Here is a 25082-nt window from a genome sequence, read left to right as displayed (position 1 = left end):
GAATTGGATTCCCTTCACAGCAATATATTAATTGACTGAATTTACTTACTTGTATTTCTTCGTAAGTTCCTGACATCTGTTTGCCTGCTCCTTCAGATGGCTTATTTCAGAAGCTCTCTGTTTCTTTTTATCTCTGATATTTGATTGCTCTCTGAAGGAGTACAACAAAAGCACAACACATTTGCCAAATACCCTGAATAGTTTTAAAACCAAGCATTTTTCACAACACATAAATACATGTCAAAAACTAATAATTCTACCTTTGAAGCGCCTCCTCCTTGGCTTTGTAGTTTTCCAGTTCTAAGAAATGAAAAAATACACACTAAGAGTCAAAATGTTGATAAAAAGCATTAACTGTTTATTCTGTCTGATTAAGCAGGTCTAGTCCTCAACACACTATTAGGTTTATTCTCCAAGGCCAAATGGTGTTCAATTCCTACATGGATGTAATTTGTGTAGGATTGAGTGAATCCTACATACAGGATATTGTATATGAAGAACCTATAGGTGTTCCGTTCACAGCATGTACAGTATGTGTACTGAAAAGATGCAGCCAATCAAAGCTTTCAAGAGCTCATACTCAAATATTACATATGTAGTAACCTCCATGTAGATCAGTCAAAGCAGCCCAAGTACAGGAAAATATCTGTCAGCAATGGCAGAACAGAAAGACGCATTCTACAACTCAGGTTAGTAAGAAGATCTGGAGACTATATAATAAACACAGCCACAACAATTTCAGTGTCCTAACAGCCTTCTGTATCATACAGCTCAAAACAGCTCCAGTACCTCTCTCAGTGTCTCTTATCTTAGACTTGTATTCTGCCATGGCATCATTGACATCTGGCTCAGACTCTTCCAATGCAGAAGTTTCTAAAATTAAGCAGTGTTTTATAAGAACATTCACTTCAAAAATGTTATACATCTACTCCGGTCAACTTAGCAGGAAATACAACCTTTGAAATTATGCTCCCAACGTTTTACTTCCTGTGAGGCTCCATTTTCTAAAAAAGCAGTTCATCCATTTACATATAGACTAATAATATGCAGACTGTATCCACAAAAGCGTCAGAAGCCAAATGATTTTCATTGTCTAAGAGGACTTATTCTACGTAGCCTGTTTCTCTGCATGGCTCTTAGCTTATTAGTCCTGTGATCTTAATGTGTATAAGAATGTTGATTTATTTTTGAGACAAAAGTATGCCCAGTTTGGCTTAATTCTAAACCAAACAAACAAATTATGTCATAGGGCTACAGGGTTTGTTTGTTTGTTTTTTGCTTTCTTTAGTCTGCAAAGGTATTAAGTAATTTAAATTGGCTTTACTGGAAAGTAATTTTTGAGACTGTACCTGTTTCCAGAGCAAGAATACAGCTGTCCATTTCCTTTATAAGTTCTTCTACTTTAGCCAGTCTTGACTGTAGTTTTTCCCACTGAAGCTTAAATGTAAAAATTTGATTTATTATTATTAATAATAATATAATTTGTAAAATATGGCTAGATTCTATCTTTAGCAAGCAAATTTTATTAAAGGGCATTTCTGGCTACTAAATAAAACCAGTTTTTTAAAAAACATTTATCTATTACATATATGTCCTAATGGTCTTCCCACCAAAGGATGGGCTCTGGCCCACACAGAAGCTGTTTCAGCAACATGACAACAGTAGGTATCCCAGACTTTTTATTGGTCCCCAAATGAAATCAGTTTACAGTATCAGATTAAAACATGCAGGAGAGAACACCAGAATGACTATGCCTTTTTACTGATTGTAGGGAAGAAGGACTAGAATAGAGACAGTTTAGTACACTAGCTGAACTGCTATATTTTGATGCAGGGTCTTGTTCAAGTAAGGAATCCGCTCACTATGTACCCTTTATCTCAAAGTCTAAACCTACATCACATGTTAGTAAACAAAAATAAGAATTATAAAGAATACTACAAACAAGCAGAGCCACAGAACAGGATTATATGTTTTAGCCATAGAGCTAAACGTTACATTGAAACTATCTTTTCCCACTGCCCCACTTTCCAAACTGAGATACACAACTCCTCTAGCACCCATGCTATTTCCCCATTTTATTCCATAATATAAATGTGAAGCTAAATCCAGGAACCAAACTGTGTTTAAGGACATGAGGAAATAAGACAACCTCTCTCATATGCAACAGTTACAGTGTTGGACTTTTAACCAGAGACACTTTGGTTCAAATCCTTGTTTAGGCATGAAGCTCACATTGGGCGAGCCCTCATCTCTCAGCCTAACATATCTCATAGTTCAGGCACATCCAACAGGTAGATCGTGATCTACCACTAGATCACTGGACGTCTGTGGTAGATCACTGGCTCCCCACAACAAAGCTCAACATTTTTGCCCCCCAAAAACGGGGCCTCCTTCCTCTTCCCTAAAAAAACAACTTTGACCTGAACCCCCCAAAAGGGGGTCAGTCTTTAACTCTGTGAGTAGATGTCAGTTTCTTGGGAGTTGGCCACCCCTGTCATAGCTGTTGTGAGGAAAAAAATCAGGACAGTCCTTTGTAGAATGCCCAGAACTCATTGGAAGGAGGGCAGGATGCAAAAAGGAAGACACCTCTATACATGGAAAGGCAGCCAAGTATTACCTCACTGGTTACCTCAAAAATTTACCTGTCCATTTTGCACCAGCTTTCCATATAATGTTGCTTTTCCTTTGTGAGCAAGAACTTTACTCTTCTTGAGGAAAACAGATTTCATTTTTCTTAGCCCTTCTCTAAAGCGTTCCAGCTGCAGTGAAATGGAATACATTAGCAGAATAAGGGAACTGGAAGTGAATACGAAAGTTTTATTTTATTTTTTAATGACAGAACCTCTCAAGTGCACCTTGACTGGCAATGGGAAGCACCTCAAAGGCAAGCTGTCCCAGAAAACACTTTCTTTCCCCACCCCATGTGTTACTGGTCTGCTCACCGGCTGCAAATTTAAGTTCTTTATGGAGGTGTCCCTAGAAGTTGCTTCATGCTTCATTTGCAATGTGTAGTTTGGCCCTTGATGCATGTCTGCAACAGATCCCTCTCTGTGTGTACTCATTATTTGTATAAGAATATACCACAAAACTAGTTTATGCAGGCTACACCCCATTTGAATAAAACTACTCTTCAATGCTACAGATCTAGATTTTATTGCATTATTCCTCCCTCCACCAACTAAACAGCTATTATTGCAGTGTTTTATTATGCTGATTTAGAAACATCACTGAGAAACCATCTCCTCTTACATTAGCCTGACCACTTTGTACAATATATTGCAGAGGCCTATACTAACTGTGTCCCACTTGTGACCACGGTATCGTTGATGAGACAAAAGAGGAACTTCCAATGCCCAAATTGTGGTATACCCTTGCTGTGAGATCCAATTGGCTCCTTCTCTACTAACTGACTGAAAGTTTACTTTTCTGGCAACCATTGGTCTTTCATTTTGTAATGTTTTGATCTGCCAAGCCTGCTTCTGCCTTTCTATTACAGTGGTACCTCGGTTTTCGAGCGTCTCAGAAGCTGAACATTTCAGTTTTCGAACACCAAAAACCCGGAAGTAATTGCTTCTTTTTTCGAATGCACCTTGGATGTTGAACGGCCTCCGCTGCGTGTTTTCCAATTTTTCCAACTGAACTTGCAGCCAGCCCTTTGTGCCTCAGTTTTTGAACATTTCGGAAGTTGAATGGACTTCCGGAACATATTATGTTTGAGAACCGAGGTACCACTGTATGGGATTGTTGTTTTTAATTGTTGCAAACTGCCATGAGAGATGCATTAGAAGCCTGTTGTTTTCTAAACAAACAAACAAACAAAGTTACTCAGAATGAGTCAGGTGCCCATACCTCCTCATCCGAACAGGTTCTCATTACTCCCCATAGACTTTTGTTCACATTCACCAGAGGTTTATGCTGGTATTCTTCATATTTTAATCTGAAATATTAATTATAAATAATGATTGTGATAATTATATTGTGGAATTTGTCTAGAAAAAGAGATGCCGGAACTCACCATGAATGTCTCCCTTGTTCTCTTAGAATGGCAATGGTGCCCACCTAAGAGGTGCCAGAACTGAGTTCCAGTGAGCTCCGGCTTGAAAAAAAGCCCTGGTTATATTTAACATTTTAATATATTATAATATTAGCTTTCTGATGTGCTTCTATCTTAAAGAGAATAAGCAGCGCCTTCAAATGACCTGTGATTCTGGCCTGGAATATATTCTGCTCTTCATATACCAGTATTTTAATGTCGAAACTATTCTAAGCTAGCATTTCTGAGAACATAATTTCATTGGGCAAGCACTTGTGACCAACCCCTAGGCACCGTAGGAACAGAATGCTGGACTAGATAGCCCTTTGGTCTCATCCAGCAGGATTTGTCCTATTTAGAGATTATGTGTACTGGACTACAGTATGCTGTTGACAGCATCCAATCCAATCCAGAACTTTAAACTATGCAGGGATACATTGGCTAGGATCCAAAATGCCCCATCTGCGTCACTTAGATATCCTGTTTCTTCTTCTGACTCCAGCTAATTCTGCTGTGTCAGAGGTCACTGCAGCGTTTTCAGGTCTCTCTGAAAAAGGGGCCTGAGGTGCCCTAATGCAGATGTAGCAGCACCTTTCGTTCTCACTGCTTAAGGGTTTTTGAGCTATCTGTATGAAGCCTCCCAAGCTTTTACAGGAAAATATACCTCAATGAGGTTTAGCTGCTGTAGAACATGATGATCTACTACCTAGCCACATATTTCACCTACAGGTAATTCAGCTCACTTTGACCTCCAATCATATTTAACTGCTGGGCTCCCTTCAACATGATCAAAGGCACCTTATATCTAGAGACGGAAGTAATGTACTTTATCACAACTGTTTCTGTTCTGCACATGTTCACCATTAAGTCCAATTTCTGTGTGAATTTAAAACAACCTAATTTTTTTTCATAACTAAAAACATTTTAGTAAATAAATAAATGTTAAGTTTTTAATAAGGTGAACTGAGGGATGCCTCTTAGTTCTTTTTTTATTCAGTTTTATTCTAATTAGAACAGCTACCGTGTTTCTCATATTATAAGACACATCTTATATTTGTTTTTTCCTCAAAAAAAACACACTATGGCTTATTTTCAAGGGATGTCTTCTACACAGGTTGAAAATATTTGTGAAAATGCTCCAGGAAGCAGCCATATATTATTATGTGTATTTCTTTTCCTAGATAACTGTAGTGGGGTGTGTGTGTGTGTGTGTGTGTGTGTGTAAAACAGTGGTGGCAATGTTGTCAGCCTCCTTTTTTCTGTACAATTACCCTGGAAGAGGCAACATAATGAATGGCATTCAGTTGCTTCTTACGGTAGAACATTTCTTGAAGTATAGTGAATCAGCCAAGTTTGTTCTAAAAGGTAGAGTAAATTAAATCCTCCAGCATCTAGATCACCTAGATCACATCTCTCTTCATTCATTTCTCATACGTAAACAATAAAACAATTGTGGAAGTGTTTCTACTGGGGGGTGGGGTGGGGAGATAACCATTTATAGTTGCCTGATCAATTTCAATCTCTTCTAGTTAATAAGAGGGTTCAGATAACGGATATGGTCACTGTATTCCAGAAAATTGGGAGCAAAGGGCGGGACAGAGGAAAAGCTAAATGTGGAAGAGATCAGAAGTGCCTGCATTCTCCAGCATACTTGTAAGGCGCACAGAAAACTTCAATAACTTGCGAAATTCCCAGCAAGTATGTCATGCAAACCCTATTAAAGAGATCAACTTATATCAATGATAACACACATCTGACAGAAGTTGCAGTAATCAAAAATATACTCTATGAACAAAATTTCCATGCATCTTACTCTTCTATTATCTTGTAGAGAGCTTGGCAATCTTCTTTGTAAATTTGGAACTTGGGACAGTAAACGTACTCGTTCAAAAACTCATCTTCAGGGGTAAGAGCTGTGTTAACTGGATGCTATAGAGAGGAAAATAAAAGTCAACAGGGTTTCATATAGTTAAGAGTCCAAAAGACATGATGTATGTGCAAATAGAAGAATTACAGCCGGATGTTAAGTGTGTCTTTATTGCTGCAGCAGTAAGAGACCAGAGGCTTTTAAAATTGCCCAAGAGCAAGAAAGACAAAAGCAAACTTTGGCCAAGCTCATGGTTAACGAAGCTGTAGCCGACTGTAATGGCTGCATGAAGAGTTACAAACACACATACAAGTACTAATGGATCTCAGTTAACATATGGTACAAGTCATAACCAAGCTCATTCTGAAACTGAAGCCGAAAGCCAAAAAGAGTTGATTAGTATATGTAGTGTGGGGTCTTGTAACAATTTCCAAACACATATTTTACATATGTTATTATATGTAGATCTGTATGTTTGTATGCTTACTTTGGGTGAGAGCAAACTCTGGTAATGATGTATCGCATCAACGTGGAGGAGTGTGAAAAATTCACCGACTGTGATAGTACCATCCTGCAGTTTCTGAAAATGAAGTTTTCACACATAGCTACTTCAAAAACAAACGCAAATCATAATACCAATATTAAAATGATAAATTAATAAAAAGCAGCCTCAGCAGAAACAACACAAACACAACAAATCAACGCAGCAGTAACATTCAGATGCCTTTGGTAAAGGAGAGGACTATCTGAACAGGTCTTAAATTACCTACACATCTAAAATGGAAGCCTGCTGGATCTCACTACAAGTGTTATTCTATAACTGCAACAATAAATAGACTGTTCATAGAAAAGAGAATTAAAGGGCTTTAAGCTTCTTACACACCTCCTTCAAATTTTGTTCACAAATAATGTTCGTGAGAAGTGGAATCTCCATTTCATTATTTTGTTGAACTAGGGGAAAAACAGACGTGTTAAACAAGAAATTGTTTCCCAATTTCTAATACAGAATACCCAGTAATACAGAATACCCACAACATATTAATGTTAAGTAAAGGCCACTTCAGTCTAGACTAGTGGTCTGAAGTGATTTTTATTATATTTGATTTAGGATTGTGATCTTTGTTAGATCAAGTCCTGGTGATCTTTGAGATCTTAACAATGAAGTGTCTGTAAGCGAGTAGATCTGCACCCCCAATTCATAATACGGAGGTGATTATACACACACACACACACACACACCCCCCACACCCCTATACAAATAGTGTAGTTAATAACAAAATGCTACTCTCAAAATACTAGAAGCATAAAAAATGTTATGTTAAATCTTTATACGATTCAAATGCTATTCAAGGCAGATTACACACAGCAGCTCCTGATGCTCTGACCAATGCAGAGAACAGGGTGCCTTTTCCTTTGCTTCCAAATCTCAGGGCAATTGGCAGTTGGAAGTTTTCTTCGGGGGAGGGGAGAGAAGAGCAGCTCTCTGCAGTTGCTCATTTCTAACCAATGTCTGGGACCAGGCTAGTTTTTCCCTTGCCTTTATGTTCATCCTGGCAGAGAGGAGGTACCATCCAATAGCCTTTGGTAGAGTTTAATACAAGCAAAATGACTTATTATTTCTTACATGGGTATCTTCTAGAATTTACCACAATATGCAACAGCATCGGATAAGTTTGGGGTGGATCAACCATCAATAGCTATTAAGGATCAATCTATCAATAGTGATTAACCCTAACAGCTAAGAACATAAGCTTCTTATTAGTGTCAATATACTTCCATAAATACTGGGGCAAATAGCCTGTCTATATTCATCATACCCTGTGTGTGAGCTTGCTGGCTCTTTTTGAAAACAGAACATTGAAGGAGATGGACTTCTAGTCTTAGCCAGCAAGGCAACTGCGTTCTTAGCAGTGCCAAAGGAAGAAAGGGTGAATTGTTGTAAGAGCATGACTGAAAACTGTATGAGAGCAGAGGACCTAGCACTTTTTTCAATTATAGCTTCCCACCTTGAAGAAGCATCTCAGAGGAGACTCTAATCAGAGGTGATGGTTAGGATTCAAAGTAGGTTAAGTAAGTTTACAAAAGGTTATTTTTTTACTGGCTTAACTCACCACTACAGTGGTACCTCGGGGTTGCAGACCTGATCCGTTCCGGAGTGCCATTCGCACCCCAAAAAGTCCGCAACCCAAGTGGCACTTTTGCGCAAGCGTGAAAGCACAATAGAGCGTTTTGCGCATGCGCGGCAAAACCCAAAAGTAAACACTTCCGGGTCCGCCGCGTTTGTAACCTGGAAAAACGCAACCCACAACGGACGCAACATGATGTTTGACTGTATAGCTATCTGCACCTACTCAAAAGTTTCACCAGAGGGTTGGAGTGGGTGGTGCAGGGATACAGGGCTGCTGAGAAAGGAAAATTGCCCCAAACTAAGTAGACCTCAATTCGCTGTCCTCTCCTCCAGCAGCTTCTTGCTCTAAGATATTGTTGAAATGCAAAGGGCGGGGGGAGTCTACTTGGACTTGCAAAAGTAGAACGGTAACCTGAAGAAGCAAGACTATGCATATGGGCACAGATCAGGTATAATCTTTTGACAAGTTATTTTGAGAAATTCCATTGGAACCCTTAGATCAGGCATCCCCAAACTGCGGACCTCCAGATGTTTTGGCCTACAACTCCCATGATCCCTAGCTAACAGGACCAGTGGTCGGGGAAGATGGGAACTGTAATCCAAAACATCTGGAGGGCCAAAGTTTGGGGATGCCTGCCTTAGATGATACTAAATACAAAAGAGAGTGTCTCATTTAGAAGTTTGTCTATCCTATTTGCATAGGTGTGGTTGTGAAGCCATTCATTCCTGAATACCTCTATCACATACAAGATACTGTAGTGTTCTTTACTGATTGAATTAGTTGAAATCAATATAACCAGGTAAGAAGGAATTCTTACTAGAGAAGTCTGTATCAGCCTTAATCGAATCCAAAGAGCTGCTGTTGCTGCTTTGCTTCATTTCCATATCTGTAGCCAATAGGTCGGTAACATTTTTACCTTCCTGTGTTTCATGAGCCAACATTGTGCCAGAGAGGGGCTAAAATAAAAATTATTATTATTCAATAAAAGTTAAATCAGCAAGATTATTTTGTAGATACGGCAACTCAACTATTTCTTAGTTTGTTGTGGATCACCAAATATTGGAAAGACCATCTGATTTTAAATGTTTTTTCTTACCCACCCTTCAGAAGCACAGCACTACAACTGAAAGAATAATCAGTTGCCCCAAACCACCTAATGAATTTATAGCTACTATACCATTTCAGCTTCCTTTAGGATAAAACCCACTGTTAAATATGTACTTTGTTCATTAATTCATAGGTGATTTTACAGACTCAAGAAAATGTGACCAAGTGCCAAACAATTATCTTAAACCCACCTGCTCTAACTCTACTGCATCATTCCAGCCCTCATCTGTCTTGAGCTTCTTTTCCTGCTGAAGTTTCTCATCATCTTGATTCCAAGCTCTTTTCTTCATGTTACTTGTTTTAAACACTTCATGCAGACAGCCTTCCGTATCAGCAAGCTCCTTTTCCTTCATAAGCTTTTCTGGCACTTCACAACCAAGAGACTCATCAAAATCCATTTCACCTACACATGCAGGAAGCAGTTCTTCATCTATATAATGAGATGGACTCAAGTTGGAGGTAACTTTGTCCAGGGACCTCCTAAGAAACTGAGTGATTTTTGAACCTTGAGTTTCTACCTTCTCCTCTGATCTGGCACCAATATATTCAACATTAGGAATAGTAGGCTTCCTTTTATTTGGCAGTTTAGGTGGGAAGATACCCAGGGCTGATTTTTTCATCTTGCAGCTATCATTCCACAAGGCATTTAAGGGCACAGAGAGAGGAGCAACATCTGTAAAATCATTGTTTGTCCACTCATTAGAAGCAATAGGAATATTAGATACATTTTTTACATCTTCTCTCAACTCCAAATGATCAGCTGGCTTCACTGCCATTTGTGGCAATTCTTTCTCAATGTCTTGAGAGGGTAGGAAAAGTTCAGACTTCTTCCCATTATCGTTAAGCTTTGAACAATCACTGACAACATCAGATAGTTTAGACAAAAGGATCGGTTTCTCCTCTGAAGTAACGTTATTGATGGGAGGAGGGTCCAAGTTATTATCTTTTGCAGTGCTACTCCAATCACACAGCACAGTATCAAATTTCTTAGATATTTTATCAATTGGAAAAGCCTCTGTTTCTCCAGCAAAGCTACCAACCTGTCTTGGATCATCTTTCAGGCTCTTGCATTCAGCAGTTGATATGCACATTCTCTCTGTGTTTGATTCAACTGCAGTTTCCTCATGTAACTTTGTATATGGCGCACACATTTTAACTGGAAACATCAAATCATTTTTTTCACAATATCCATCATTCAGTGTAGATTCTTTTGCAAAATTAGCTTTAAATGTGCAGGATTCCAGCCGTTTCTCTTGGATTTTCAAAAAGTTCTGTTGTTCTGGGACAATTTCCAGAGCTATAGGTAGCGTCACACTGGCAGGTGAATTGCATTTTTGAGAGATATCATTGTCAATTTGGGCATCGTGTTTCCCCCCAAAACTGACATTGGGAAATTCAGAGCTAGATTTTGTCTGGGAATGAAAACGTTGAATTTTAACACCATTCACTTCCATGTTCTCACCGCCTAAAAATCCAAAAGCCTTTTCTTCTGACCTTGTGGAGGACTTTGGTCTTTGTTTCTCAGCATCACATGGACAGTTAGGGTCGTAAGTGATAACTGCTTGATATCTAGTAGCTTCTATATTTTCCAATGTCCCCCTACATGTAGGGAAAGGTACACCACCTAAATTCTGTTTTAAGTTTTTAGTTAGCATTTCTTGTTTCTCAGGTGCCTGCAGGCTCCCATTAACAACAGCACTAGGTGGCAGGATTGTGACTTCTCTGCCATCCTGGCTAGCTGGCTGGGAATACAGAGATGTTCTGCTGTCAAATGGCATTGTCTGCCTTTTAACCATTTCTGTGCCAGCTGTAGATAATGTTGCAATTTGATCTGACGAGGGTTCCCATCCAGCATCCATTTCCAGCTTCATCACATTCCAAGGCAAGTTTCCCTTAGGGTTTTTAGTTCCTGCAATGTTCATATTATCCTGATGAAATTGTATATGGGGCGAGTTTTCTGACTGGGAGATGTTATCAACATTAACAGTTACTGTATGGCACTTTGTCATCTCCATTTCATTATCATGTGGGGCAAGAACAGTATTATCTGTAACTGAGCCTAGTATTCTGGTATTGCTCATCTCTTGCTGCGGCAAAGACTTGAAACATCTGTTTAAAAATGTACTTGATATGGGATTTGTTATTTCTATTGAGTTATTACACATTATCGTTTTATTTGCAGGAACAAAAGTAGTGGATTTAGTTATTGTTGCATCACTGCTGTGTGTGAATATACTGTTTTTATCTACTGGAGCTGAGGAGAGTACTTGAGTAGCTACCTTGGCCCATGGGATAATAACATCACTGTTGACTGACAGTGTATGGCTCCTCGTAAACATCATCTCATTGTCTTCATCCAAGCAACACATAGTTTCTGCCTTGGCTGAACTTGATTGAATCACATTGTCCATCTCTTTTTTCTTCAGTTGCAAAGGCTTGAAACCAGTATCTTCTTGAGATGTATTCATTATGTGACTTATAGGCTTAGTTACTTCCATGTCGTCATTGTGCATATACACAATCATTTTACCTTCTGGAAAAGCTGTGGACTTGCTTATTGCCATGTTACTGCTAAATGCAGACATGTTGGTACTCCCTGCAGGTATCTGTGATTCTGCTAGAGAAGCTCCCTCTACTACCATTGTAAGGCTCTTGGTGAACTCCATTTCATTGTCTTTACTCTGGGGAAATACAAGAGTTTTGTCACAAGCTGGTTCGGTTACATTAGTTGATCCCAACTCACTTTGTTTTTGCATAGCTTGGACACCAGCAGCTTTTACAGGTTGATCTATTATGGTTGTTATGGCTTTAGTCTCGTCCATTTTGGTATGATAAACAGTTTTATCCAAAGGTTGTAAAGAGAGCACTTGAGATGTTCTTTCACACTGCTGTATAGCATACTTCGCTGCTACTGTACAGCTCTTGGTAAACTCCATTTCATTGTCTTCACCCAGGGAAAAGAAAACTGTCTTATCTAATAGAGTTCTATCTTTCTTACCAATTCCCATTTCTTGAGATGGCATACCTTGGAATCCAGCAGCATTTATAGGATTAGCTATTAAGTGTGTGGGTTTAGTTATTTCCATGTCCTCACCGAATCCAAATATAGAAGTTTTATCTGCAGAATTTAAGCATGCTGCATTGTTTAAAACCCCACTTTTTCTATTAGTGTTACCATGCAGAACAGGCATAGAAGTAACAGATCCAAAGGGCATAGAAAATGGATTAGTTCCCTGATAACAAGACACTGAGGCATCACTACTAGCAATTTTTATATTAACACCTCCTTCATTAATGTTTGCATAGTTTTGCCTGTTAGCGGGTCTTCCAATATCTGTGTTCTTGCCATTTCCCCCTTCTAAGTAGGTATATACATTCTCTTTTGAAGGACACACAGTTTTTTCTGAAGCAATGGGTGAAGGAAATAGTTTAGTGGACTTCAAGCTTTTCAAGAAGTCATCAAATTTTATTTTCGTTGTGTTTTCAGTGTTTGTCTTCTGTTGAGACAAACAGGACTCATTCGCCTTTGTAGGGCAGCTAATAAAACTGAGATCATTCATTTGTGTAACTTCTTGTTTCAATTCCAATGCAGATGAAGATGCTTTAAGAGCTATTCTCTTGGGCCTCTCAGTGTCTTGACAGATTTCAGTGGCATGGTTAATTATTATAGTGTGACCAGACGTCATATCCATTTCATTTTCATCTGAGAAGAGGAGTGTCCTATCCATTTTGCTCCTCTCTTGCCTAGTGTTTACATTATCCTATTAAAAAAAGAAAAAGAAAAATGTTTACTGAGACTTATGTACAGGCTGCGACCACTTTAGGCACGTCCAACTGACACGCGACTGCCAACACGCGGGTCCTTTTGGAGGGGAGGAATGGGGGTGGAACGGGCTTATGCACGTTCCACTGACGCGTGTAGGGGCCAGGAATGGAGCCCCTGCGCAAAATGGCTGGCGCCTATACTTCATTGCTAAGCACATTTAACCTAACTTTCACAGATACCAAAATGGTAAGGCCAGCTTACACCACTGACTAGTTAAACAAACAATGCAGAGATTGGGGGCAGGGAGGAACCAGGTCTTCTAAAGTAAATTAGGAAAGTATTCTTAAGTATGTTGCTCTTTATTTTGTTGACAGCAGTCTTTGCCAATCTGGTGTCCTCCAGATGTTAGACCAGAAGACCCATCAACCTCAGCCACCATGACATCATTGAAGTTGTAGTTGAACAACTTGGGGGATGGGCAGGCCCAAGAGAACAGAATTTTACACTGTAAGCACAACCTTACCAGTTAAATCTTCAGTGCAAGTCATTACAATGTTAGGAACTACACCAGGACCCCCAACCACCTTAAACTGGTCTTGATTAGAATGGAAGATACATGGATTAGAAACTCCTTACTGTGTACATAGCACATTTAAATAGGATCCTGTGACATTACTACTAAGCCAATGAGCAACCCAGGTGGCAACCTGCCTTCAAGCTGACAGGTGTGTGTGTGTGTGTGTGTGTGTGTGTGTGTGTGTGTGTGTGTGTATGGGGGAGATGTAATAACTTCCAATTTAGAGCTTGTTCTGATAGTTGTATCTTTTAACTATTAGATTATATTGTACACAAATAGACACCCTAGATTTAAAGCATTATGTTAGAGAAACAAATGCATATTTTTTTTACCTCCAATTGTTGCAAAGGTATCCTGATGGGAGCATGAAGTAAGGTGTTCATCCCTTTTGAGAAGGAAAAAAAATCAAAAAAATATTTATTTACACAACAGACAAAGTATTGGCTGGTTAGTTCAAATTAATGCATGAATTTCAGACCTACCATGCTTCCTGGCTTTTCTTGCCACCTGGGGGTTGCTAGGTCATAGGAGCCATAACTGCCACAATTATTCTATCAGACTCCAAACTGGGGTGGCCGACCAAGAGATCTTGTGTGTGCCTCCATCAAGGTTTGTCCATTTTCAAAAAGAACAATTTTTTCCCATGCTGCAAATCCAAACTTTTTTTGGCCTAACTCTCAGAGCCCCCTAAATCCTTTTTTTAAAAAAGTAATTTATTTTACTGATGAAAAAGATCACAGAAACTTAGGGCAATGTAAAAATTGGCCCTTTTCACTCTGGCCCTTGGAGGATTGACCATGGTCTGGAAAAGGTTAGCCCTAGTAGCCCTAAGCCTCCCCCTCCAGCTACTTCATGTCTGCCTAGGCCTGGGAGATGTAGCGATTCATCAAGCAGGACAGGTATGAGGGGCAGACTGCGATGGCGGCTTTACCCAACAGTATATTGCAGGTGACACCGACACCACTCCTGAGTCCCTCTGCTACCAGCGCCGCTTTCAACATTCGGCTACAGGAAGCAGAGGGACTCAGAAGCAGTGGCAGTTTCACCTGCGATACACTGCTGGGTGAAGCTGCCATTGCTCTGCCCCTCATACCACAGAGAGAGGAGTATTACTGGGCCAATACCGCTTGTTCCTCTCTTGGGTTCTTTGGGCTGCTATGCCCCCCCCCCCCGCTGAGTGAACACCAGTGCTTCATGCATGAGCTGGAGAGGCATGGGGCTCACTCAGCTGGAGGGCCCTGCTGCCCCCCAGCTGAGCTTCGCAAAGAAGCCCTGAGGTCCCTCCTGCTCACAAGCAGCAGGGACATTGGGACTTGCTCAGCTATGGGGCGGGAGCAGAACAGGGGAACCCCCACTTATGTGTTTAGGTGATGTGCACGGTGATCCGGAATGGAACCCCCACATAAATGAGGACTCCCTTGTATCACACAGGAGAGCTGCAGAAAGAAGGTGGTCAAGGGAGCTGTAGACTCTTAAAAGGTTGAAAACCACTGCTTTAGGGTATAATCTAACTTCCCACTGGTGTGGTTTTACAGAGAAGTAGAGGCACTGTTGCATCCACACCCACCCAGTCTGCCCTCAGTGGCCATGGTGGAAGGTAGGGCAGGTTCAGGTCTGATCCCTGTGTCAGCTCCAGGCTTGTGCATCAATCAGGTCTGATCAGGCCCAATGCCATCACATGATGGCAGCAAAACCAGCTCAGGACTCACTGGAACCTGGGCCAGCTGAGCCCTGCCTTCTCTCTCAGAATACCCGGTTTTGAGACTTTCTGCTGGCCTCCACCAACAGGGATACTGCCAGTAGCAAAGGTACACTTCCACCCAATCCAAATCTTTCTGTGTCTAGTGTAAGGAGCACTGGCATTGGATTGCTGTTCTAATAAAAAATCGACAATTTCTTCATCCTTCACAGCAGCTGGACTGTTTAGTTCTCCAAGCAATCAAACTTTCTATGTCACCACATGGGATATGAGGCTTTATTGCCACAAATTAAGTACAATCTTCCTAGTAGCAAATATATTTACAAAACCATATCATACAAAATTTTAACACATTATCAAAAAGCAATGGGTATTTAAAGGTAATTGCTGCTTTCATACATACCAGTGATATCACACAGGTCAGCCTCTAGTTCTGCATTCCTTAAAAAGGCAGTAACAATAAATCATAACTTGATTTAATTTATATCAAAGATGATCTCAACAGGAAAACTAGCAATCTCAACAGGAAAACTAGCAATTATAACTGCTGGAATTATACCACTACTTCTATTATACTATGACCCTGTTACATGCACTTTAATTTAAATCCAACCCACCATTAAGATCAATTACAAATGTATTTATCAGTGAAATCACTCTTCTAGCTCTAAAGGCATGTAATAAAGTTTCATATGCAGTAGATCCCTTCATCAAGTCAATCATTCCCACATTGTCTATTGGAATATACCAGCATGCCATAAGAAAGCAATAGACTGAATAGCCCAATCACTCCAGAGGTAGAATTTATGCCCTCAGAGGAGGCTGACTATTGCCATCTTGCACACTCTAGGAACAAACCCTATCGGGTGGAATTTCAGTTCATGAAAAATGATTTCCCATTTACCAGAAGTTTAGGAAACACTGCATTAAGCAGTCAACACTGGTAGGTATTATATGACTGGAAATCAGGTCTCCGATGACAGTGGTACCTTGGTTTACGAACTTAATCCGTTCTGGAAGTCCGTTCTTAAACCAAAGTGTTCTTAAACCAAGGCGTGCTTTCCCATGCCAGCAGGGGACTCAATTTACAAATGGAACACACTTAACAGGAAGCGAAACATGTTCTTATTCCAAGGCAAAGTTCACAAACCAAAACACCTACTTCTAGGTCTGCAGCGTTCTTAATACAAGTTGTTCATAAAGTAAGCTGTTCTTAAACCAAGGTACCACTATACTTTAAAACTGAGAAATGTGTTCAATTAGGCAATTCATTTCAAGCTTACTGATTTAATGTGTCTTGGTCCTTCGCTGTTGCTGTTCCTAAAATTAAACAAAAAACATCAGGAAAGAAACATCAGCATTGATGTTGGTGAATGCAATAAGGCTCTCTTTATCATCCCAAAACATAAAAATGAAAAAGAGTTCTCACCAGTATGGTCTGATACCTCGGTGGTTGGAGGATCTGATGGGAAGATGCTAAAACACACACAAAAGGAATTACAATTTTACTAACTTATAAATATTTGCTGTAAAGAAAATAAACATCCATATTATTTATTTATTTTATTTCTATACCGCCCTATACCCGAAGGTCTCAGGGCGGTTCACATAAAGGATCACAGACATAAAATCAAAATACAACAATAACCCAATTTAAAAAAACCCTAAATAAAACCCTATATGTGCACTGACTTGATTTTGTCACAGCTCAGGATACAAGGAGTCCCTTGCATTCATGCAAAGGATGCTATTGGGAGAGTGCACAAGTTAATTGTGGATAGGGCAGTTAGCCTTTATAACATAAAAGTTTTAAAACTTGATTTAACTTTTTATAATTGACAGGCTGAGTTTTTGGCCCTTTCTTAAAACTTATCCATTCATTTGCTTTTAATTCCTAGCTTGGTTGTACTGTATTGTTGGATACAGTTATTTGTATCTTGGTGTGTTTTCTTACACTACAATCTACTTATTAAAATGCATTATATTCATATGCTCCCTGGAAGGACAGATCGTGAAGCTGAGGCTCCAATACTTTGGCCACCTCATGAGAAGAGAAGAATCCTTGGGAAAGACCCTGATGTTGGGAAAGATTGAGGGCACTAGGAGAAGGGGACGACAGAGGACAAGATGGTTGGACAGTGTTCTCGAAGCTACAAACATGAGTTTGACCAAACTGCGGGAGGCAGTGCAAGACAGGAGTGCCTGGTGTGCTATGGTCCATGGGGTCACGAAGAGTCGGACACGACTAAACGACTAAACAACAACAACAACAACATATTCATATATTGTGAACTGGTCTGTTATGATTTAGATGAAGAGCAGTACATAAATGTTTTAAATAATTAAAAATAGTTCTCTCCCCTTGCTTCTCACAACCCTGGGAGATGGGTCATGCTAAAAACGAGAATGAATGGCACAAGGTCAATTGGGGGATATGAACCCGGGTCTCCTAGTCTTAGGCTGACCCTAATCAGTAAGCCATGCTAGCATAAAGTAATAAAAATATGTTTCTATTGTTTGTGCTTAGAAACTGTCTCCATTCCACAAATGGCACTATTTAGAATATTCTGAAACAAGCAAAAAAATCTGCAATGCAATGAAACCAAATGGGATGTCAGTACACACCACAAGCAATGATCCATCTTCCAAACTGTTTCCAAATGTGTTAAAATGGTAATGCCAGTCTGTAGCATAACAGTGCATACTGTTTAGGACCGTCAGAACAGTATGCTGGGATTGTTAAATACCCCATACCCCATTTTCATTAAGTAAAGAGCAGCTAAATTGATATTTTTAAATCTTGCCTTAACAAGCATTTCACTCATCAATCTAAGAGAGAATGTAGACAGCTGATAACGATTTATGGCTTTTTAAAGTGGAGTATGGGGCTGCTTGCATTCAAAACCAATTTTATAGATTTGCTACCTTAAGAATAAGCTTACCTGATAGTAGCTGCAAAACTGACACGCCTGGAGTTTCTCTGACGTTTTTCAACATTGCAGTCCTGAATATGCAACACAGAAATTAAATGCATAGGCAGCAACTTTTATATCATAGAATCATTGAGTTGGAAGAGACCACAATGGCCATCCAGTCCAACCCCTGCCAAGCAGGAAACACCATCAAAGCTTTCAACCAGGATACCTGATATTAAGTGTTATTATTGAAAATGAACCTTTAGGAACAGACTTACGTATCTATGGTACCTGTACACATTTAAATTGCAAACATGCTAAATATCCAATGTATTTCATAGCCAACTCATGGAGCTGGTTTTTCAGGTCACCCAGTGGCAGAAGCAGCTCCGCAAGTATTTGTTCAACCCAGTCCAGCAGCATAGACAGTTTGGATTGCACCCATACATGCAAATTAACCCCTGTTGGGTGAAATCCAATGCTTTTGATCCAACAGAGCAATCTGCTAATGTAAAATGAAGGGAGGCAATTTTCTGATTCCTTGGTCCCATTGCAACACACCCACACATTTTTCATGCTGCTTTGAAAGGTTCCCCCAAGCAGATTTAAGGAGCTGTAGCAGGAATGGGGAAGTGGAAGAAACCTCCTCCAACCCGAGAGGCATTTTGATTCAATCACATGCCACTTTCTTTTGCCCACTGGAAATGAAATCAAACTGTATGGGCAAAAAAACAGGGCTTCTTAATTGAAGCCAATCAACTGATAGACAGCTCTTGCACAGGCGTAATAATAATAATAATTTTTATTGGCTGGAAATCTGGCTGGATTTCTCCAGCCACTCTGGGCGGATTCCAACAAAGATTAAAAATACATTAAAATGTCACACATTAAAAACTTCCCTGAACAGGGCTGCCTTCAGATGTCTTCTAAATGTCAGGTAGTTGTTTATCTTTTTGACATCAGATGGGAGGGTATTCCACAGGGCGGGCGCCACTACCGAGAAGGTAGTATATGATGTCAGATGTAGCACCGGCAGGCTGGGCTTGGAGAAAACAGCCTTACGGGACAAATTAGAACCCCTACCAGGCTTAATTAGGCATGCAGACCAGAGGTTCTCCAACATTACATTACCGGGCTACTCCACTGTATTGAAAGCTGCTCTGCAAGTGGGATGGCAGCAGTGAATTTCACCCACTAACTTGAGACAAGGCTACTTCAAAACAAATATGTCAAGAAGTTATACACTTTTAAAAATATAGACATCTTTAAAAAAAATTAACCAGTGGTAGGTTACAGACACTGACTCACATTTGAAGATGGTCTCACTTGTATGTAATGTAATGCCTACCTGAGTTAATTCATTTCCACTCCCTAAGTCACGGACAGGGGACTGGGGAGCTTTTAAAATCTACAAAGGAAATAGGCATCATTGAGAAAACAATTTCTGAAGCAGCTACAAAACTATTTCTTAAAGCAACATTGCATATTACACAGTAAACAGATTTCTGGATTGAACTTCTGCTGTTCAAAATAGTAGAATCACAGAATCATAGAGTTGGAAGAGACCACAAGGGCCATCCAACCCAACCCCCTGCCAAGCAGGAAACAGCATCAAAGCATTCTTGACATATGTCTGTCAAGCCTTTGCTTAAAGACCTACAAAGGAGACTCCACCACACTTCTTGGCAGCAAATTCCACTGCCGAACAGCTCTTACTGTCAGGAAGTTCTTCCTAATGTTTAGGTGGAATCTTCTTTCTTGTAGTTTGAATCCATTGCTCCGTGTCCGCTTCTTTGGAGCAGCAGAAAACAACCTTTCTCCCTCCTCTATATGACATCCTTTTATATATTTGAACATGGCTATCATATAACCCCTTAACCTTCTCTTCTCCAGGCTAAACATACCCAGCTCCCTAAGCCGTTCCTCATAAGGCATTGTTTCCAGGCCTTTGACCATTTTGGTTGCCCTCTTCTGGACACGTTCCAGCTTGTCAGTATCCTTCTTGAACTGTGGTGCCCAGAACTGGACACAGTATTCCAGGTGAGGTCTGACCAGAGCAGAATACAGTGGTACTATTACTTCCCTTGATCTAGATGCTATACAGTGGTACCTCGGTTTATGAACCCAATTGGTTCCGGAAGTCTGTTCATAAACTGAAGCGAACTTTCCCATTGAAAGTAATGGAAAGTGGATTAATCTGTTCCAGACGGTCCGCGGAGTACTTAAACTGAAGCGTTCATAAACTGAAGCGAACTTTCCCATTGAAAGTAATGTAAAGTGGATTAATCCGTTCCAGATGGGTCCGCGGCGTTCGTAAACCGAAAATTCGTAAACCGAGGTTCCACTGTACTCCTATTGATGCAGCCCAGAACTGCATTGGCTTTTTTTTTATAACATCTTTATGTTGGATGTTATTATTTATGCAGAAATTGTTTCAATTTGGTTGTATACCTTTTGATGTTTTATTATGACTACTTTTGTTATATTTGTAATTATATATTTTTCATGTTGTAAGCCACCTTGAGCATGGTTTTAACTGCGGAAAGGTGGCATACAAAATTATGTAGCTGCAGGTCAGGAATAAAGTTATCCCTAGGACAGGAATAAAGTGGATAATATAGATAAATGCAAAGGTTTTGCATTGCATTTATTTTCATTTTATTTATTTTATGCATTTATTTTCCACTGTTCATCAGGTGGGTTACACAATAAAATGACAAAATGTAGGACGTAATCAGGCCAAGGATAATTATTAGCACAACAAATACAAAATCACTAATAGGAGGATAAGACCAATGAACTAATTTCTCTCTGTACAAGCGAGTGAAGTCAGGATTACTACGATCTACTTCTAAAAGAAAATCTATATATATAGGTCTTATTCAAAGTTACACTTACTGAGGAAATCCTTCTTTTCTTTCTGCCCTCTGTGAAGTCACTAAAAAAGAAAAAGGAAAACTCTGTGAAAGCCAAAACCTCAATCCTCCTCAACACACCTTATGCAAAATTGTTTACAGTGAAAAGCAAGAAACTTTTGGAAAAGTAAAATATAAAGGTTTAAAATTTCAGAACTTTTATGAAAGTAAACAGTCATTTAGCACATGCACATGCATTCAGTAATCTCACAGGCCACCAGCTGATAGAGACGTAACAATCAGCAAATAAAAAACAACAAATTGTCATCATAGAAAAGGCATGCACTGAAAGCACAACTTACTTTTCATCACTCATTTCGGAATAAATCTTGTCCATTTTGGAAGACTGGTTTCCTACAACAAGTGCAAAATTAGTCTTAAAACTGTGTGAAAGCACAGTACAACAAGCTGCCACAAGTGTTCTTTGAGACAAAATTAAATGAAAAATGATGGACAATACAGTATTTGGCTACCATCAATAAAACTCTCTAGACAGCTTATGAAGCAAAACCATACATTATAAAATATTAAACCTAAAAAATACAGTAAATTAAAAAAAGAACCCAATAAAAACAATAAGATGTTCCTTCTACGAAAGAATAACACAATTTGCATGCCAGAATAAATATCATAATGAAAGAGCAAAAGTGTATTGTTTAGTTAAAATCACATTTAAATACTTTAAGACATTTGAAAGCAGCTGTTTAGGGAAGTTTTTAATATTTGATGCTTTATTGTATTTTTAATAGTTTGTTGGAAGCCGCCCAGAGTGGCTGGGGAAAGCCAGCCAGATGGGTGGGGTATAAATAATAAAGTAATAATAATAATAATAATAATAATAATAATAATTATTATTATTATTATTATTATTATTATTATTACTACATACTGCCTATACCCGGTAGTACTATACCATGGTTCACAACACAAAATCTTAAGCCAGCAGTCACCTCTCTGGTAAACTTCCGCAGTTTCTGCTGTCATTTAGTTTTTCCTCACCCCCCACCAACCCAGAGATGGAAAGAAGACACAGTCCCCTTCCAGAGAGGAGAGTGGCAGATTAAATTGATGGATTATGCAGAAATAGCAAAAATGACTGGAAGAATTAGAAACCAGGAAGACCAAACATTTTAATAAGGAATAGGGAAAATATGTAATCTTCCTTTAAAATAATTGCTAACAATTAAAAGTATTAGTAGGATTGAAATGAGACTTGTAGTTTAACGGTTGTCATGGAGATTTAATAGATTTGGATTAATAGAGAAGATGCAGGAGGAAAACAAGTTAACATACACAAAGGGGAGGAGAGAAAGTCCAGGGGAATCCATGGAATTCTCTTTTTATTTTGGTTGTTTGTAAATTTCAAAATATGAAAATTAAATAATTTTTAAAAAGAAAAAGAAACCAGGGTTAAAGCAACTCGGCGGTGGTGGAGAGGGAGGGAGCAGTGCTCCCGGCTGGAGCCAGTTTACCACCGCGAGGAAGGAGATTTGGGGAGGCCACGAAGCGCCCACCGTACCACTTGCCGGACTAGGCCTCGCTCCCTTCCCCTCACGCCGAAGCTTCTGGCGCGACGCCCTCGCTCCCTGCTCACCTTCCCGGGTCCGGTCTCCGGTCTTCAGCCACACACCTGCCTCCTCTGTGGCCTTCCCGGCGACTGAAGGAAGCGCCTGAGCGGCCCGACTTCTACTGCTGCCGCCGCCTCCCTGTTAGGCTCCGCGGGATTCAAAAGAACCGCCAGACTGCGCGCATGCGCCTCCACCGCCAACCCCGCTTCAAGGCCTAAATGGCGGTTTAGGATAGGCGTCGCGGCAGCGCCCTCGTTCCGTACAACATGGCGGCCTCCGTGCGATGAGGCCTACGGAGTCACCGCCGAGAAAGTGATGGCAGGAACCCACGGAACGTTCTGTGGCTTCTCGGGAGTGGTGTTGTCATTCTTCAGGATATGCGTTGTACCGCACACGGCTTGGCGATTGCTCAGGGGCGACGGTATATTCATCTAAGCTAGCGGGTAGAGGGAGAAAGGTTTGCGGTTGGAACAGTTCCTTATAGGCTTGGAGAGAGTGGAGGCTTCTGTGACGAGGTGGCCGAGTGGTTAAGGCGATGGACTGCTAATCCATTGTGCTCTGCACGCGTGGGTTCGAATCCCATCCTCGTCGGAAGTTTTTTGTTTCGCGTAAAACAATTCGGCGTGGCTGCTTCCGATCTTTATTTACTAAGCGGGCAAATTCTTTAATATGTGCTGAACACGTAGAAATGCAAAGCCAGGTGTGTCGGGGCTGAGAATCTGAATTCCGACTTATTCATCCACTAGTGAGGTTTACTTGATGAAACTTCATTTTGGGGAAAACTTTTCCCGATAAACTTCAGTTCAGAAGCAAAATAGCAACAATAAGTAATACAATTATTATCATTATCATTGTCCTGTGCATGGGAGGATGGCCACTGCTTTCCCCGGAACTTCTGAATGCGAATGAAGGCAATTTTCTCTCTTCTTAGGAAGCTTTACCCCGAAATCGTAAAGGTCACGATGACAACTGTCCTGACCGTAAGAGCTGTTCGGCAGTGGAATTTGCTACCAAGGTGTGGGGTGGAGTCTCCTTCTTTGGAGGTCTTTAAGCAGAGGCTTGACAGGCATATGTCAAGAATGCTTTGATGGCGTTTCCTGCTTGGCAGGGGGTTGGACTGGATGACCCTTGTGGTCTCTTCCAACTCTATCATTCTATGATTCTATGAATGAGCTTCATTCTAGCCCCCCCCCGAGCTCTCGCCCCCCCTCCAAAGGAGACAAGGTGACATCCAATGTTAGTCCCATATTGAACTCAAGTGATTTCAATAGATTGGTGCTGCATATGACCAGCGTTGGATAAGTCACCCTTAAGTATTTAGGTGGCACAAATCTCTTAGCTCTAGTTACAGGTAGGTAGCCGTGTTGGTCTGCAAAAATTCCTTCCAGTAGCACCTTAGAGACCAACTAAGTTTGTCATTGGTATGAGCTTTCGTGTGCATGCACACTTCTCTTAGCTGTTTATGTTGCAACAGGCTAACTACCCTTGCAGGGAAAGGATAGCAACTGCTGCTTTTTATTTTAATATTTTCATTTATTTACTGTATTTTTTAAATTTTCTATACCGCTTTATGTTTTTAAGATAAATCTCAAAGCGATTTACAGCATATTAAATCAATAAAACAATCTGAAGAAAGTCAAATATAGAGTATATAGCCAAAGCAACGTAACACAAAACTAAAATATTATCTTAAAGATTATATTTAAAGATTATCTTAAGGATTTAATATTTTATCAAGTAGCTAAGGGGCACTTTGGATGCCTTATTTAAGTCTGATGCCTCATTGTGAGTCTGCAGCTCTCCTCATGGGAGCTCTAATCCCACCATAGGAACCAACCAGGGGCTGAGGTTCCCTTCGGCCCCACAATAAAATACTGTATTTGAGGGGGCCAGACCCCGCCCCCAAGTTGAGGGAAATTCCCATTCAAATGGTGGGCGGAGCTTACCCCCCCCAACATTTTATTCAAGTTGGCACCCTTGAATCCCAGCAAACCTGGACAACACTGTGTTGGATGTCCCAGATTTAATCACCCAGCAGTGTTCCCTAATATACAGTGCCTGTCCCTGCTGTGCCCATAAACTTTTTCTCAAGCCTTGTAAAGGGGTGATGGTGGGTTTTCTCCAATAGGTAGGTAGTCCAGTCTACTCTAACTTCCTCCTCACCATGCACCGATGACCACACTGTGCACTTTGATGGATGTGTGTGTCTTGCACAGAATTCAGGAAAATACAGAAGGTAGGGTTAGGGGCAGTGGAAATTGTAGAAGCACATCCAAGCAGAACGCTTCTGTAGTCCTATAATCGGAATTCAGGGGCAGAGCACATGCTTTATTTGCAAAAGGTCTCAAGGTTCAGCCCCTGGCATTTCAATTAGGGCTGGGAAAGACTTCTCTGGAAGTGCAGTGTCACCCACAGTCAGAGAGTTATAAATCTAAAAAATCAAGATAGTTCCTTTACCTTTTACCTACCTAGTTCTAAAATACATGGGCCAATGTTTGCCTCGAAT

At 40.3% G+C, this 25082-nt stretch overlaps 1 protein-coding gene and 1 non-coding gene across 2 annotated transcripts in view; one reads left to right on the top strand and one right to left on the bottom strand.

The window, feature by feature from the left end:
• Nucleotides 1-23012, bottom strand: part of KNL1 (kinetochore scaffold 1) — a 29283-nt gene extending 6271 nt beyond the window's left edge. Inside the window, exons 1-20 of the mRNA XM_035111238.2 lie at nt 22603-23012; nt 21311-21362; nt 20992-21031; nt 19442-19501; nt 18121-18182; nt 16608-16654; nt 16462-16498; nt 15582-15619; nt 13812-13864; nt 9328-12897; nt 8847-8985; nt 6784-6851; nt 6388-6480; nt 5847-5962; nt 3850-3937; nt 2643-2759; nt 1350-1437; nt 790-873; nt 261-300; nt 50-151 (exon numbers count right to left, since the gene is read on the bottom strand). Coding sequence (XP_034967129.1) covers nt 50-151; nt 261-300; nt 790-873; nt 1350-1437; nt 2643-2759; nt 3850-3937; nt 5847-5962; nt 6388-6480; nt 6784-6851; nt 8847-8985; nt 9328-12897; nt 13812-13864; nt 15582-15619; nt 16462-16498; nt 16608-16654; nt 18121-18182; nt 19442-19501; nt 20992-21031; nt 21311-21345 — 4877 coding nt within the window. The 5' untranslated portion in view covers nt 21346-21362; nt 22603-23012. The remainder of the gene's footprint in view (nt 1-49; nt 152-260; nt 301-789; nt 874-1349; nt 1438-2642; nt 2760-3849; nt 3938-5846; nt 5963-6387; nt 6481-6783; nt 6852-8846; nt 8986-9327; nt 12898-13811; nt 13865-15581; nt 15620-16461; nt 16499-16607; nt 16655-18120; nt 18183-19441; nt 19502-20991; nt 21032-21310; nt 21363-22602) is intronic.
• A 73-nt stretch (nt 23013-23085) lies between these two features.
• Nucleotides 23086-23167, top strand: TRNAS-GCU (transfer RNA serine (anticodon GCU)). Its single transcript has one exon. It is a non-coding gene; the product is annotated as a tRNA-Ser (tRNA).
• Nucleotides 23168-25082: the final 1915 nt, after the last annotated feature.

This window comes from Zootoca vivipara, chromosome 1 (assembly GCF_963506605.1).
Source record: "Zootoca vivipara chromosome 1, rZooViv1.1, whole genome shotgun sequence".
Lineage (NCBI taxonomy): Eukaryota > Metazoa > Chordata > Lepidosauria > Squamata > Lacertidae > Zootoca > Zootoca vivipara.
This window is presented reverse-complemented; position numbering and strand designations above follow the sequence as displayed.